General features: G+C 41.0%; 3 protein-coding genes across 4 annotated transcripts; 2 read left to right on the forward strand and 1 right to left on the reverse strand.

Moving 5' to 3' along the window:
* The first annotated feature begins 106 nt into the window (after nucleotides 1-106).
* On the forward strand, nucleotides 107-8,755 carry adam9b (ADAM metallopeptidase domain 9b). Its single transcript, XM_030399237.1, has 22 exons — nucleotides 107-308; nucleotides 537-637; nucleotides 711-790; nucleotides 873-951; nucleotides 1,040-1,116; nucleotides 1,659-1,854; nucleotides 1,977-2,039; nucleotides 2,268-2,339; nucleotides 2,455-2,624; nucleotides 2,724-2,814; nucleotides 3,400-3,530; nucleotides 3,867-4,038; nucleotides 4,509-4,598; nucleotides 4,698-4,887; nucleotides 5,110-5,218; nucleotides 5,885-6,065; nucleotides 6,193-6,279; nucleotides 6,365-6,470; nucleotides 7,595-7,736; nucleotides 7,856-7,943; nucleotides 8,083-8,120; nucleotides 8,247-8,755. The coding sequence occupies exons 1-22, from the start codon at nucleotides 242-244 to the stop codon at nucleotides 8,383-8,385; spliced, it is 2,469 nt and encodes an 822-aa protein (XP_030255097.1). The 5' UTR covers nucleotides 107-241; the 3' UTR covers nucleotides 8,386-8,755.
* Nucleotides 8,756-9,270: 515 nt separating this feature from the next.
* pstk (phosphoseryl-tRNA kinase) lies at nucleotides 9,271-12,012 on the forward strand. The gene is made up of 6 exons (XM_030400348.1): nucleotides 9,271-9,596; nucleotides 10,227-10,482; nucleotides 10,843-11,044; nucleotides 11,144-11,219; nucleotides 11,318-11,411; nucleotides 11,506-12,012. The coding sequence occupies exons 1-6, from the start codon at nucleotides 9,378-9,380 to the stop codon at nucleotides 11,718-11,720; spliced, it is 1,062 nt and encodes a 353-aa protein (XP_030256208.1). The 5' UTR covers nucleotides 9,271-9,377; the 3' UTR covers nucleotides 11,721-12,012.
* LOC115571188 (zinc finger protein Pegasus) lies at nucleotides 11,733-15,866 on the reverse strand. Of its 2 annotated transcripts, none has more exons than XM_030400347.1 (4): nucleotides 15,777-15,866; nucleotides 15,308-15,464; nucleotides 15,031-15,219; nucleotides 11,733-14,188 (listed from the first exon to the last, which is right to left on the reverse strand). In XM_030400347.1, exons 2-4 carry the CDS (start codon nucleotides 15,441-15,443, stop codon nucleotides 13,278-13,280), a joined length of 1,236 nt encoding a protein of 411 aa, XP_030256207.1. In that variant the 5' UTR covers nucleotides 15,444-15,464; nucleotides 15,777-15,866; the 3' UTR covers nucleotides 11,733-13,277. The 2 variants fall into 2 exon arrangements, with proteins under 2 accessions (XP_030256207.1, XP_030256206.1); XM_030400346.1 differs by having other exon boundaries at nucleotides 15,690-15,841.
* Between the last annotated feature and the right edge of the window lie 163 nt (nucleotides 15,867-16,029).

Here is a 16,029-nt window from a genome sequence, read left to right on the forward strand (position 1 = left end):
TACACCATAACCTCTAGTGACGTTTCATTGTCTGGTATTTACTTGTGCAAATATTGACTGCCTTGCCACTCCTCAAATTCAGTTATTTAGGCTCTCCTGCTCACTAGTAACTTAGCCACACCCACCATGACGCACCTGAGCAGCAGCAGTAGAAGGAAGCAGGCACGGATCGTGAATTCATTAATGTCAGATATACACTAATCTTAATGGGGGAAGTAATCCAGGCACTATAACCAGGACCATGCTCAGAATATACATCCTTGTCGCTGTTTTCTTGCTGTGTTACGTTTCTGGGATTGACAACCAAGGTGAGGCACGGCTGATCCGGTTCCCTGTCGTGTAGTCTGTCTGTCGATGGAGTAGGAAAAATCAGCTTGTTTTTGTGTTATTTATTATTTGACATCCTGAGAGGTTGTGGTTTCAACCATCAAGTCTGCATTTGGTCTTTGACTGTTTGTTTTAGAGGGAGTTTGTGGGATCAGTTACCCCCAGAATACCTTAACAATACTTTCCCTGTGTATTCACTTGTCTTCCAGACGTTTCCCATGGACTTTCATTTAAACTCTCCAAGTACTCCATTGTAAATCCTCAAGTGGTTCACAGATGGACAAGGAGTACAGACAGACAGTCAGAGGAGGTAGGTAAACCCCTAATTAAGTGATCTTTTTTTCATATGACAACATTTAAAGATACTTTCTTGTTTAATTCAGAACCATGGAGATGAGGAGTCAATATCCTATGCCCTCAACATAAACAACACAAAGCACGTCCTTCATCTACAAAAGAACAGGTACCCACAGAGATATAAATGCAAGTCCTTTTTAAATCCTTAAGATGAATTATAACATGTATTTTTTTCTCTTTTATTTCAGAGATTTTTTACACCCAAACTTTGTTCAGTATTCACGTGATGCCACTGGAAACTACAAGTCATCATACCCAAAACCACATGTACGAAAGCCGACACTCAGACATTCTGGTTAGTTAGGATGGTTTCAACCTCAACCCTTGAGCCTTGTTTTTACTTTTCTTTTGCCAGGTCCATTGCTATTACCACGGAGAGGTGGAGGGTTATGAGGATTCACTGGTAGCGCTCAGCACATGCTCTGGCCTCAGGTTTGGGGATCTCTTTTGTTTTTCCCGCTTCCTCCTTTCAGTTAAAAGTTGAACTTTAAGTGGAACCACGTGTGGTCACAGTTTTGCCATAGAGGAAGTCGCTTTTCATCATGTTCACAGGAAAAAACTGTCACGATCGTCAGTTGATTGTAACGATTATTACGTAATGATTATTTTTATATTTGAGTATTCCAATTTTGAAAGTGATAAAATAGATTTCCCCTAAACACCAATATATGTGTATAGCAATTAAGGCCCTCAATGTTGTGATTTGCCTTATTGTTATATAACCATATATCAGTATGTGACACTGAATGTCAGCCTTATCTAAAACACAATTGAAGTCACAAATTAAAGCAATATTCTTTCCCCTTAAACATATTTTACCCCAATTAATATGGAAAATGTGTTGCATTTACGCTTGATCCGTGTACTTCTCTTCCTCAGTAAGTGCATCTGCGTTTCATTTTCATTTGTGCCTGGATTCAGTATTGACTGGACGAATTTCTCTAATCATGTAGCTGCCATGCATTCTTCTGCAGGGGTGTGATCGTCCTCGGAAATGAGACCTACGGGCTTGATCCTGTGCCACAGTCTTCCACCAACGAGCACCTTCTGTACCTATTAAAGGACATCCCATCCGACCCTGTCACCTGTGGGGTCGTCGATGAGGCTGCATCATCAACGCAAAGCCATGAACCCTTTGAGCCTCGCCAGTCGCTCACTTCCCTGCTGCGGGTCAGGATGATCACTGCTTTTGCCTGGATTTGTGTTTGTAGTGTGAACAGGTTTTAAAATGCATGGCTGCTGTCATTCTAAATGATTGCTCTCCCTCCTTTTACTGTTTGTTATTTCAACAGAGGAAGCGTAATTTACCTCAAACCAGATATGTGGAGTTGGTGCTGGTAGTGGACAAGCTCAGGGTGAGTCAGTTCATCTGTTTACGAATTCAGTTCATGTAAGTGAGGGCGAATCCACAGCAACAGGTCGCATTTTTTTTAGGCAAGATGAGCACTTTCATCAAACTCATTGTATGGAATAGTAAGTAAGGAATGTGCTGTTTCTTTCCAGTGCTGCTGTGCTGTTTATTATGATGTACCATATGTTTTTAAGAAGTAATGTTTGATTATTGTGTCAATTGTTATTTACAGTATGATTTTAGGTCACAAAATGAGACGGCGATACGAGAGGAAATGGTGGATATGGCTAATCTACTGGACGGGGTAAGATTTTCAGTTTTTGGTAGAAGAACTGATGCCTGGTTTTAATTAATTCCAGTGTTTTGTCCTCAGGCTATGCTTCATAATCTTGTGTTTTTTATTTTCTGTTCTATTCCAGTATTACAAGCAGCTTAATGTCCGCATAGTGCTGACGGGCCTGGAGATTTTTAAGGATGGTAATCCCTTTAGTGTGGAGGGCAATGCAGGAGACGTGTTGGGGAGATTCGTTAAGTGGAGGAAGGAGACTCTGTTACCAAGACACAGGCATGACGTTGGTCAGCTTATTGTGTAAGTGATGTGTGTTCTTCATCTGATTAGAGTGAACCGAACTTTTTGGAAATGTAGAGTCAAATCGATAACATTTCTCTTGGTGCACTTCTTTCTCAGGGGTCGGTCAGGGGCATACGATGGTGGTGTGTTAGGTATGGCCTTTGTCGGAACGGTCTGCTCCACGACAACCTCTGGAGGAATCAACGTGGTCAGTTCAACTCCTCTTTAACTTCTAACACCAGCTGACACCATTGGGGCTTTGGCAGCTTGAGCTTTTGTTCAGGATCTGATACTGTCTGCATTATTCATGGAGGGTTCTATAAATGCAGCTCATTCTCAGAGGCTATGAATAACGCAGTAGTTCAACAGGTTTTACTTGAACACAGTTTTAAAAAGCTGCATGACAAGGCAGCTTTGTTTGACTTATTAGATTCCTGACATTCGTTTTCATTGTGATTGTTATATGGTTTTTCTTTAAAGTCATTGAAAAGAAAACATCTTTTTGAATGTCACGAATGAACCTTTTTGACTTCCTGATGAACTGAAAATATTACCTCTGGGTACTGAATCCCATCAGATAGTATGGTATAATTGAACTGCCCCTCTTCTTTATACAAGTCATATACAAATAGCCTCACTTGAATGATCCTTGCATGCCAGATCTCTGTCGATTAAATGTAACTTTTTTTGATAATATTGATCGATAACATTTATTTTTAATTAAGGATAATAAATTAAAGTACATAAATCATTGAGAATGTAAGAACTGAATGTTCTGGGTGTGTTTTGACAGTTCAGTGGCACCGGCGTGGGTTATATCTCCACTATAGTGGCCCATGAGATGGGCCACAACATGGGCATGAATCACGACGATGCGCGCTGCAATTGTGACGGAAAAAGCTGCATCATGGGAGGAGCTGCTACGTAATACATCTTCCTCAAAATATTTCTCAACCCTTTGACATGAAAGAATGAAATTGAATATATATTATAATATGCTGTGTGTGGTGTATTCTGTGCCTTAGTTTAGCTTTAGTTTCTTACACATGCTGTTTTCCTTCTCTGAAATTAAGAATATTCTTTGTTACATTAAAACCAGAAAATAGCACTTTTGTTGTTTTCATGTTTTTCCATTCCCCAGTATATATATGTTTTATATATTATTATTTTTTTGAATAATAATTAACGTTATTTCAACAACCAAACAATGTCACGTCCAAATAGATATTACCATTAATGGTTTATCCTGTCACCCTTTAGTGGTTCCACTACTTTCAGCCGCTGCAGTGCAAGTGACTTTGAGAACCTTATCATCCGTGGAGGAGGCATGTGTCTGAATAACCAGCCCTCTGCATCAGATGCGATTGGCAAAGCTGAATGTGGCAACGGCCGACTGGACAAGGGAGAGCAGTGTGATTGCGGCAAACCAGAGGTGGAGTAAAACTTAAAAAAAGATAGAGAACCAAACACTTCCCATTGACATGCATTGGAGAAGTATTTATTTGAAATACATAATTTACCATAATGTAACTGATGTCAGTACAGACAGAAATAATAAAGAGGTTGAGTTAAAGAGGAAAAGACGGAAGAGGAAGAGGACACGGAAGAGGAAGAGGACAGACGGTGCAATACGAAAACAGACATTTGCAAAATTGATTATCATAATGGTTACAATCCGTGTTTCTTTGTAAATCAAGACAAACTTTTTGATGTACCACAAATGTGTACAGACAGATTTTGCTATCAGCTTTACAGGCCGAAGTGCACACACATCATATCACAACCCTTATCTATCTAAGAATCAAAATATTCTGGTAATATTTATTCTTTGACGTGTTCTGTCTTTATAGAGTGTTGGTAATGTTTTTTTTCTTTTTTTTTCTCTGTTTCCCTTTCATGTAGGAATGCGATAATAACTGCTGTGAACCAACCACCTGCAGATTCAAAAGCGGGGCCTCCTGTGCTCAGGGGGACTGCTGCAGAAACTGTCAGGTTAGCGTTATGTTGAGCTTAAGGCTGCAATTATGATGCTTATGACTGCACTAAATTGAGGAGAAAAATTTGACTCTAGTGTTCTGTCTTTTGTCTTAGATCTTAGTTTCTGGAACGCCATGCAGACAGTCTGTCGACACCTGCGATCTTCCTGAGTTCTGCGACGGCAAGAGTGCCACCTGTCCCAATGACTTCTACATCATGGACGGCCTGCCCTGTGAAGGCGCCTACTGCTTTGAGGGCCGATGCCAGACGTATGATTACCAGTGCAGACATCTATTTGCACCAGGTACATTCAATAAGGCGTGATAAAAAGACGTCTGCAGCTAATTAAAAACCTAGAAGCAATTTATTTCAATCCATTTGCGTAACGCTTATGCTGAATAATCAAGGCAATAAGATAGTACATCAGTTCTATCAGTCTACCAGGAGGCTGCGGTCACCTGGCTCAATATGAATTCACGTCTCTTGTCATTAATATTTAAACTTGGATATTATGTCTCTTTGGCAGATCCAGCAACAAAGGCAGATGATATTTGTTTTGAGACTGCTAATACAAGGGGAAACTTATTCGGTAACTGTGGAAGAAACGGAGCAGGATTTATCAAATGTACTGTAGCGTAAGTACTCTTTTCTTTGTATTTATTTTTTTCACTCATTGACTGGGTTGGGTTGGATTACTTTGAAATGTAATCAGTTACTGAATACAAACTGAATTACAATTCGTGAAATAAGTAATGTTATTGATTGGATTATAAAAACAACAAACATGTAATCTAGTCTGAATATTTTTGTATCACATTAAGAATATTGCACCTTTTACCAAGGATGCAGCCACTCAAAACAAATAGGGGGAAGCATATCACCAGAGTAATCGCTAACTGCTGCTAACTGTAGCTGCTGTCAGCTTGTTAGCTCAGTTAGCATTGCGGTTAGTGGTCACGCAAAAAACTGCGGCAGGATTGGAACTCCTAACTCATCAAACAGATCACTTATTAGATTTATTTGGGGTACATTTAGGATATTCTGTAGAACTGGGCTCAGTAAACCCATTGAGGGTACATCAATAAAAGGAACATTTCTTGATATAGATGATCCTCTAGGGGAAATTTGTTTTATCACAGTTGTAGAAAACCTTCCAATTCAATATTCTTTAGAAAAGTCATTTAAAACAAAATCATCTGATGCAACTTTTTTTTCCTCCAACACATCACTCATTACTTTACATTACATTACTCGTTAACAACTGTGGAAACTGACGGTGTTCTGTTGAACCTACACTGCAGGAACGCCAAGTGTGGAAAGGTGCAGTGTACCAACGTGGACCTCACCACCATCCCTAGTGGTGCGCAAGTCAGTGTCCAAATGATTCAAGGCTCGACTTGTGTTAATGCAGACTTTAACCTCGGCTCAGATGTGCTCGATCCTGCCTACGTTAACTCTGGAAGCCCCTGTGGTGAAGGAAAGGTAAGCAGACTTTACAGATAAGGAATCTAATATATGATGTAATATCATGTAACTTCTTCCCGGAAATAAGTGTGGAAATGGTGGCTCAGTTTGACTGCATCAATAAGTTAAAAATCTTTTCTCTCAGACGTGCCTGGACTTTCAGTGTGTAAATGCCACTGCACTGTTGCCCAAATTGGACTGTGATGCCAAGACCACCTGCACCAACCGAGGGGTAATGCATCAATTCCTTTACTGTATTTATCCATTTACCAGCCAACAATGACTCTGTCTGACTTTGCTGTTCTGTTTCTCTCAAGGTATGTAATGACCAAGGGCACTGCCACTGTGAGGATGGATGGGCCCCACCTAGATGTGACAAGGCAGGGCGGGGTGGCAGCATAGACAGCGGTCCTGCTCAGATAGGTGGGTTTGAATTGATTTTATAGGATAAAGTACAAAGAAAGTCAAATACTATGTCTTCTTCTTCTTCTTCTTCTTCTTCTTCTTCTTCTTCTTCTTCTTCTTCTTCTTCTTCTTCTTCTTCTTCTTCTTCTTCTTCTTCTTCTTCTTCTTCTTCTTCTTCTTCGATTTGTCCATGAGTGCCTGACAAAGGCAGCAAAACAAAACTGATAAGTCATACAATCAGCAGGTTTAGAACAGATTAAAGAACAAAACAGATAAAAACAGTAAAACAGATTAAAAAAGAACAAAACAAGAAAATCAATAAAAAGAACCACAAGTCAAGTCAAATCAGGAAGGGCTCTCTGATAAAACTATGTTTTAGGAAGAAATGCGTCACTAGATATGCGGTAATCTGATACCAGTTTCTGTGGCCCATGGTCGTCCTGCATCAGGCTTCATATTACTCATATATTAGTCATTCTGCCTGTGGTCTCAGTGCTTCCTTATTACTGTAAGCGAAGTGGGTGTCAAGGCAAGGAATAAATCAGTCCAACCACAAACAAGATCACAGCCACTACATAACAACAAGCTTAACTTTGTAATGTGTTTAAACCTGTGTTCACACAACTCTGTTTATGTATCACATTGTCACTCACACATTATATCTGCTGCCGAAGCATGCAAATGTAAATTTGGTCTTATAAATTTTACAAATAAAAATTTAGGTAATATAGAAAATATGTCAAAACTAAGCAAGCCCTGAGGGGCAAGTGAGGATGTTTTTTTTGTTGTTTTTTTCTCCTGGTGATCCATTTAAGTCTGACCCTAATCATTGTTTTTCTTGTGTAGATCATCTTTCTATGTGCCTTATACATTTTCATTCATCGGTAAAATTTGCCGGAGTAAAAACGTAATAATTTTTTCATGTGTGGAACCAAGTGAAAAAAAAAAGTTTCACCAAGAGAAAAAAAGAAATTCAGTTTCTTGAAGACCATCTTGAACAAGTTGCCCTAACTGCACTGAAACTCTGAGCTCGATGCAGCACTTAGATTCACTGATGTAATTGTGGGTAATCTGCTCTGAATCTGTCTGGAGTTAATCATACTCTAATGCTGCTTATTCAAACATGGCCTTTTCCACCTCAGACTACTCCCTCAGGAATGGCCTGTTGATCTTCTTCCTGTTAGTCGTACCTGTTCTTGTCCTTGTCATACTGGTGCTGCTCTACATCTTCCGGAGAGACACACTGGACCCGTGCCTGAAAGGAAGCCTCACCAAACAACTCAAGTAAACATCACCTCAGATTTATAGTCTACTGATGGATATGTCAGAGGCTCCAGTTAAAATGTTTTATGAATCTTGATGAAAAGATTATTGCATTTTATTAAATTTCTTTGCATTGACAGGTCGCGTAATGCTCCAAATGCAAATGGACAGTCAAACAGCAATGCTCAGACCACAACCCAGCTGCCAGCGCAGGCTACCCCTGATATGGTACATATTTTAGATTATAGATTTTGTAGATTTTGCATCAGGAAAAGTTTTCATTGCCTGAAAATGCAGTTACACAAAAATAAAGACAGAAATCAGTCAGAAGAGAAATATAACTTGTTTTTCTTCTCCTAATTCCCAGGCTGGATATCCACCAGCTACCTCAGTTCCAATCTCTGGGTATGAACAAATGTTTTAAATTTCAATCATTAGCATACATATCGCCCTCAAACGAAGATAGAAATTGGGGCGTTCGATGTACGAGCTAACCTGTATAACTGGTTTAACTGGATGTCTGTCTGTTAGCTTTAGGTATGGGGAACTGGATTACTGGAATGAGGAAGCACCAGGCGCCGCCGCCGTCGCCGCCCCTGCACCATCACCAGCTCCGAGGCAGGGCCCCGGGGTACCTAGACCAATCCTGCCCAGGCAGCCACCAGCCTGATTCTCCTTTTTTACCAAATATGCTTAATTGTATTGTGAATGTATCGAGTTTACTAAAGGTCAGCACTGTATGAAGAGAATATTTTAAAACACTGTGATAATAATGGACTTACTGTTACTTGTTGCCAGCACCTTTTCACAGTCGATTGAGGCGACATGGTGGTGGATGAGGCTGGTGGACGCGTGAATATTTTTGGGGAGAATGTGTTTTTATTAGATGCCTGTTTATTACTCATTGGATATACATGCACATATGATACTTTGAAAATCAACGAATCTTTTATATTTTATACTGCTGTGTGTTATTTTTCAAGTATTTAAAAAAACAAACTTTGATTGAATGAATTGTAATAAAAACATGTATCAGGTGATGGATATCAAGCTCTTTTTATTGTAACATAGTTTCTTAAAACAGCAGTGAGACTTCAGTACTATCAGCACTTATCGTTGTTTGACACTTGTAATCAGAAGACATTAGAAGCACAAACCGGGCCTATGTAGATGTCAGAAATTAAAAAAAAAGCAACATTCGTGGTAGTGTGTTTGCTTGTTTGCTTTGTCATTGCTATTAAGTAAAATGTCCTTTTTTGAAAGTTTAGACTCTAAATGAAGAATGAATTCTATTAACCACCATTCATAGAAACAAAATACAAAACCCTAGATTTGACAGTCCTTAAACCAGTTTTTCCGAATACTTTTGGACCCTTTAAAATAAATTGTTGCCTACTTATTAGCCCTCATGACAGCCTCAGTCTAGTACAGCTGAGGCCTGAACATCAAGCTCTTTTGACCAGAACTTCCCTGAAGAAGACAAATTTACCTACTTCTCCCTTCACTCTGTGGGCTTTTATTTTGAAATAATTGCAACCGGGAGTCACGTGTTCTCCTTCTGTTGTGACGAGGCATAATGCGGAAGTTCAGCTGTCACCTGCAAACACCCATGGATACAAGACAAGTAAATATGTGAGTTTTGAAGCGGCTCTCTGGTAGCTCATGGCAGCAGGGGAGGGCGGAACTCTGGGCCGTGTCCAAGCCTGCCTGTGCGTCCTCTGCGGGATACCTGCTGCGGGAAAGTCCACGCTGTCCGCAGAGATCCTCGGCACTGCTGCACAGCACGGATGGAGAGCCACTGTAGTGCCGTATGATGACCTGATCCCCGAACAGGCTTTTCAGACCAGAGGGGTGGAGGACGGTGCTAAAATGGAAGAAATGGTGAACAGTTGAGCTAAATTGTTAGATTTTTACATGGAGTTCAGGATGTAGATTGGTCAGACAGGGCCCCTGTCCAAAAAGTGTTATCTGATGACACTGTATCCAAAACTGATAGAGTAATACATGGTAAATTATTTCAAGTGAACTGTGACTATAACTATCAATAGATTTATGGGGAATTAGAATAATTGTATTGTGAGAAATTACAATGTTTTGTATCAATATAATGTTATTTTTAAAGATATCAAAAATGAAATGATGCAGCAGGAGAGGAATAGGAAAGCTTCCGAGACTTGGCTGAAGCTAGTCATTAAATTAATCATGTTATTATTTTAGGGAAACTTCCAAATATTCGCTGGTTGCAGCTTGTCATATGTGATTATTTGCTGGATTTCTTATTTTTTATAATATTTAACAGAATATATTTGGTGAGAAATAAACAAACCTATTTTAAATATGTCTTTTGTTCTGGGAACTTGAGAAGGAATTTTTCTTCTGTATTTTCTGGCAATTTATGGAGCAAAGACTAATAATATTTACTTTCCTCATCTGAGTTTCTGTTCTATGTGCTCCATTTAAACATACACCATAGTTTTGTGCCATAATCATGTGTTTTTTTTCTCTTTCTAGCACACTGAATGGAAATTGCACAGACAAGCAGTTTTGCACTGCATTGAACAGTTCTTGGGGAAACCTGAAGTTCAGCCCGAGCTGCCTTACAGCTGTCAGATCAACAGGGCTGCGTGGGAACGGTGCATTCGAGCTCTGCTGCAGCCTGAAGCTGGGGATCACTCTCAGGCTGACCAGGCTCCACTTGTCTTTCTGCTAGATGACAACTTCTACTATCCAAGCATGAGATATGAAGTGTACCAACTTGCAAGAAAGTGTAAGCAACGCATTGTTCATAAAGAATTATCCATTAGCCTGTAAGTACAAAGGCTGTATATATTTTCGATATCTGCTTAGAATATTGAGATATAAATATAAAGATCTGAACTTTCTGCAAGCACCTGAATGCACCAGCGGATATATTTACAACCATTGTCATGCAACATAACTCAAACGTAACTCAAATTAGAAACGTAATTAAATGTTTACAATAAAAAATATTTGTGGTAAGTCTCGGCAATCACATTTTAAGATCGTATACTCAAAAAGATCCTGGTGGCTGCTTGCATGAATATCACTCAAATGCTTTTCATATACTGTCCCTTTGGTTGAATTAATTTGTCTTTCGTCTGTTTAGATTCGCTGGGTTTCTGCCAGGTGTATCTGCAGTGTGATCTGGAGTCCTGCATCAGCAGAAACCAGAGCCGGCCTGAACCCATTCCCACTGAGGTGATACTGGAGATGGTGAAGCGTCTTGAGCCTCCAAACCCTCAGAAGAACTCGTGGGAGACGAACAGCATTTCACTCAACACCACGCGCAATCTGTCTGGATGTGACGTGTAAGACAGCTGAGTTAACAGGTTATAAACACTTACTACTACTAAAGTTCGCTTGCATTAAATCAGGTTTGTTTCTCTTCCTGTATGGCGCCTCCTCAGCCAGAAGGTGATGGAGTTGATCTCCTCAGCGCTGAGCAACCCGCTCAGCCCGATTGAGGACAACGCTGAACAAATGGTGAGTCAGCGTTGCTCCAGTTAAATCTGTCAAAAGTGGATTTGAAGTTTGCAGCTGCAAAATTGGTCAATTTATTTGGGTTGTGGTCTCTGTCACAGGAGGCAGACCGCCTGAAATGCGCCACTAGCGTTGTTCACCAGGCTGACCAGGCGTGTCGACGGCTCATCTCTGAAGCCATGAAAACAGCCAGAGGTCAGTCCCAAGCTTCATCAACACAACATTTCACCTTGTACTCATTTCTCATTTACAGCCCTGTGTAACAATCATTTTGTGGCTTTATCTTAAGATCAAGTTCCTCCTGAGCACATGAGGTGTTTGGCCACCGAGCTGAACAGATCCAAAGCAACATTTGTCCAGACCCTGCGGAGACAGCTGCTTCAGGAAGCGCCTTTCACTCGAGAAGAGGACGTCGACGTGGAACGCGTGGTGAAAAGAGCAGTGGACGTTTTTGATCGTGAGAGGAGGGACATCCTGCTGAGAATCATGAACGGAAATAAATGACTTGAATCTCCATGAAGTTTTACAAAGACAAATTTAATCGCATATGATGAACCACTTACTCTTCAGTTTGTGGACCGTTGTGGCAAGAAGTCAAACAAAGAAAATTAGTCACTTGAAATAAATATTTTTTTTTTCCTTAAAATGAATTTAAACTCAAGCTCCAGTGTTACACTAGTGGTCACCAACATGGTCTCTGCCTGCTTACTTTCTGTCCATAATAAAATGAAGAGATACAAACAGGTTAACCAACTGAAGAATTCACTTTAGACCACAATTTACAAAGATGTCAAAATCTGCTATGAGACAAAAAAGAAGTGGCTGTAGTGAAATAAGATGTGCTAAAAATTGGTACGTCCAGTACCACAAAACTATAAAGTTGCTTCAAAAGGTAATAAATTGGTAACAAAAAAAGGGAATAAACAAATTGGAATCTATCTAAAATATTACTGTTTGAAAGTCTACGGAGTGAGGCATAAATAAATATCAGAACTGCAAGCAGGATTATAATGAGTCTGGCTGGTGGACACAATTAAGCATCGAGTCTTTGAACATCCCATGTCAGCTTCAAGTGTGTTCAGCTGATTCATCGGAGATAGAAAAAATCATGGTATTTATAGACAAGCGATATGCAGACGGTGGACAGTTTAAACAAGCTCACGTTGTTCAGTGTTAAATACTGTTAATGGATATTTCACGGATGTTGTCACATATTTAGCTGCCCTTGATTAATAATTTACAGGAAGAGCTGAATGAAATCCTGATGAGTCACTGCAGAGTTATGAGGATGGTGGTCACAATGCCCCAACTAATACTGACACGTGAGCTTTAGTTTTTGTTTTTACAAGGGCTGTACCAAATGTCTTTTTTTTTAACATTCCAAGCTTACATTGTAGCTGAAAAACGTAAACATCCTCAAACAAAATCAGCCGATGGTGGCCGATCGCAGGTATGTCAGTTTTACTGTCCGATATGTGGCTATTTGTAAACTTATTTTTCCTTTTACAGAACATAATGCTCAAAAAGATTTTTGTGGTAATGTCAAATTCCCAGTGAAGTTTACTGGTTCCATGTGATTTTGGACAAATGAAGCAACATTATGTAGGGATTGGCATTTTGTGTAATTTATGTTTTGTTATGTCTTACCCAAGTAAACTGAACTAGATTTTTTGTTATCTTTGTTATGTAAATGTAAATTATGGGGCTGGTAGTTTGCCAAGAAGCCAAATTCAGTCACTGAGGAAAAAAAACAGCAGCGATCAATGCTGATTTACAATTCAAATGAAGCTCTGAACGAGTCAGTATAGCCGTATCTTTACTGTAGTGTGTGTGTGCTGATTTGCAAGATGTTCCTGTTTCGTCCAACCCTTTGAACGCGTGTTTCGATCCAAAACTGGTATGAAAGGCTCAGCGTTGGGAGCCATGTAGAAGAGCAGTAAGGCAACATTATTTTGCAGTTAGTGAGTGTCAAATAAAAACTGTTCATAACAAAAGTATAAAACTCAAGTCACCATGTCACACATGAAAACACCATAGTCCACAGTCCATATTAGCACAGAATCACTTTTGATGTTGTCCGCGGGCAAAATGGCACGCAAAGTCATATCTGTCTACGCACAGATGACCACAGACGTTGCACTGGAATGGATGTTCATAGCCATGGCAGCCCATGTGAATGGTGTAGAGGATGTTATCCAAAAACTGAATGTCACAGTGCTGGCATTTATGTAAGAGGTGTTGGTCCGGTGCAGTCAGGGCCGGTGCCGGTGTGCTCGGCTGGCTGTTGCAGACACTCGCAGTCAGTGTGTTGTTCTCCAAGCCGAGGCTGGGAACAGGACTGCACGTCCTGTGGCCTGATAGGGGGGACTCTCTTCTATGTGGTGAAGTCTGCACTCCATTTGAACACACCGCAGCGTGTTCACTAGAGACCTGCTGGATGAGGATGGGCTTCTCGTCTGCGAAGGAGTCCCTGTCTGGGGATGCAGGGGTCTGAGACTGGGGGTGAAGGTCGGGGTGAAGGTCAGCCAGCTGGCCAGCAAGTGTGGACAGCTGGTCCAGCGGGTTGTTAAAAGTCAAACCATTAGCCCCTCTGTTGTGACCGCTGTTCTCATCTCTGTTCAAATGGTGGTGCATCTTGTGAGGGAAATCACTCAGATAATCCGGTTTTTGCGATCCCACAGAGGGAGGGTTGAGGTTGATGAGCAGCCGCCTGCCGTAGCCCAGCGAGCCCGTCCTCTTCTGCAGGGAGCCCAGCATCCTCTTGGCAGAGAACGGAGAGCGGACGACCCTCGTGGGCAGCAGCTTGTGGCGTCGGCGCCGGTGGTGCGACAGGTTGCTGCGGTCGCTGCAGCGGAAGGTGCAGAGGTCACACTTGTACGGCTTCTCTCCTGTGTGCGACCGCATGTGGGCTTCCAAGTGGCGCTCGTACGCCGAGGCGAACGGACAAAGCTGGCAGCGGTGAGGCTTTTCTCCTGGGGGATGATCAGGAAAGGACATAATTGCAGTTATGATGTTGATATTACTCAGCGTACTTTACTGTGAGAGAGTAAACAGAGGCGAAGCATGAGTGGAGTGGAATATTTTGATAACTGATTAATCGTTTCAGCCGTTTTTCAAGTAAATATGTCAAAGATTTTTAAATTCAAGGATCTGCTGCTTTTCTTTTCTCATTTATGACAGTAAATAAAGAGTCTTTGGGTTTTTGGACTGCTGACCGGACAAAAGAAGCAGTTCGAAGACGTCACCTTTTTGACTATTCATATAATTACCTATAGCCCTTAAATCAATCTGCAGAGTACTTGAGGATGAAAATAATTGTTAGCAGCAGACCTAGCAATAAGTACAATGTAGTGGGTGTGCTACTCAAGGCGATCACACAAAATAGGGCTAGACGATTAATATATACACAAAAACAGAGATGGCAAAAAGAAGCGCTCTTCCAATATGTGATTATTAATTGTCGAGTGAATGTAACTAAAACAGTCATTTTCAAAAGACATTCTCCAGCATTTCAAACCATTTTGACATAAATGTGACCAACCAATTACTTAATACACACTGAATGAAACTGAATAAACAAGCTTTTCACAGAAGAGAATAAGGTCACCAGAACCCTGTTTGGAGCTAGAAAGGTGGTATGGTAGGCCACATATAAACACACTCTACATGCGTTTTATTTTCAGGCATTCACAGGCAACTGCACTAATGAGGACCCACCTTGAGAGATACAGTCATTCAGCACTGTGTGTGGATTACATGCAGATGTTTCAGGCGTGATGTTGCATTAACGGATGGATGCAGTTGAATTACTGACCTGTGTGGATGCGGATGTGCTCTATTAAACGAGCCATGCCCTTGTTGGCATAGCTGCAGTAGCTGCACTTGTACTTTCCATCACAGGTCCTCTCCAGGCCGTCCATCTGTACATCCGACCCCTCCTCCACAGAGAGGCTCACCTCCACAGCCGGGGGGTCCAGACCATTCTGCTCACTCCTAGGGGCGTCTAAAACCAAACACACAGTCACTTTAACATTTCACCTGTTATTTATCAAATGTATGGAGTGTTTTTATTTACATTACTCCATTCCTACCGGTTTGAAACTGCTCCCCGGACTCCTTCTCTCCGCACACAGAGCCTGAGATCATGTTGACGTGCTGGGTTTGCTGTGTCAGGTATTCCTGAAATTCCCTCACAAAATCCACCGGCTCGGTCTTTATCTCCTCCATTTTCCCTCTTCTGTATTCCACCTGGATATATCCCGAAGAGAAATGAGTAGTTGAGTGAAATTTCCCCTCTTACACACAGCTGCAGAGAACCCACAGTAGCTTACGTAGCGCCCAAAACATCTTAATCGTTAGCTCATAGCTATACAACAAAGCTAAGGACGCCTAGCTAACACGACCGTTTCAGCCGTTATAATTGTTATTAACGCCGATTATTCAACGTCATTCTCAACAGAGATAGTATCTTACCTTTCAGCGGATTAGTAACGTTATACCTAAGCGGGAAGAAGTGTGAAAATTGGGCCTTGAGGGTAAATTAGCGGCTAGAATTGTTACCTAGTGAACGCTTCCGTTCTTTCCGATACATCTGTGTTCCGTGTCAACCACAAACGCAACTGCTGCCTTTGGGTGATGTCGGTAAAAAACAAATTGCTTAGCAGAACTCATTCTGCTCCTCAGCGAAGTCAAGATATTTGTTGCCAATGAACAGAAACAAAGTGCCTTTCTGTTACAGACAGAAAAGCACTCTCAATTTATTTTGCCTAAACATACCTATAAAAAGAATTATACCAGGCAGCTTGAATGTGAT

Source organism: Sparus aurata, chromosome 20 (genome assembly GCF_900880675.1).
Source record: "Sparus aurata chromosome 20, fSpaAur1.1, whole genome shotgun sequence".
Taxonomy (NCBI): Eukaryota; Metazoa; Chordata; class Actinopteri; order Spariformes; family Sparidae; genus Sparus; species Sparus aurata.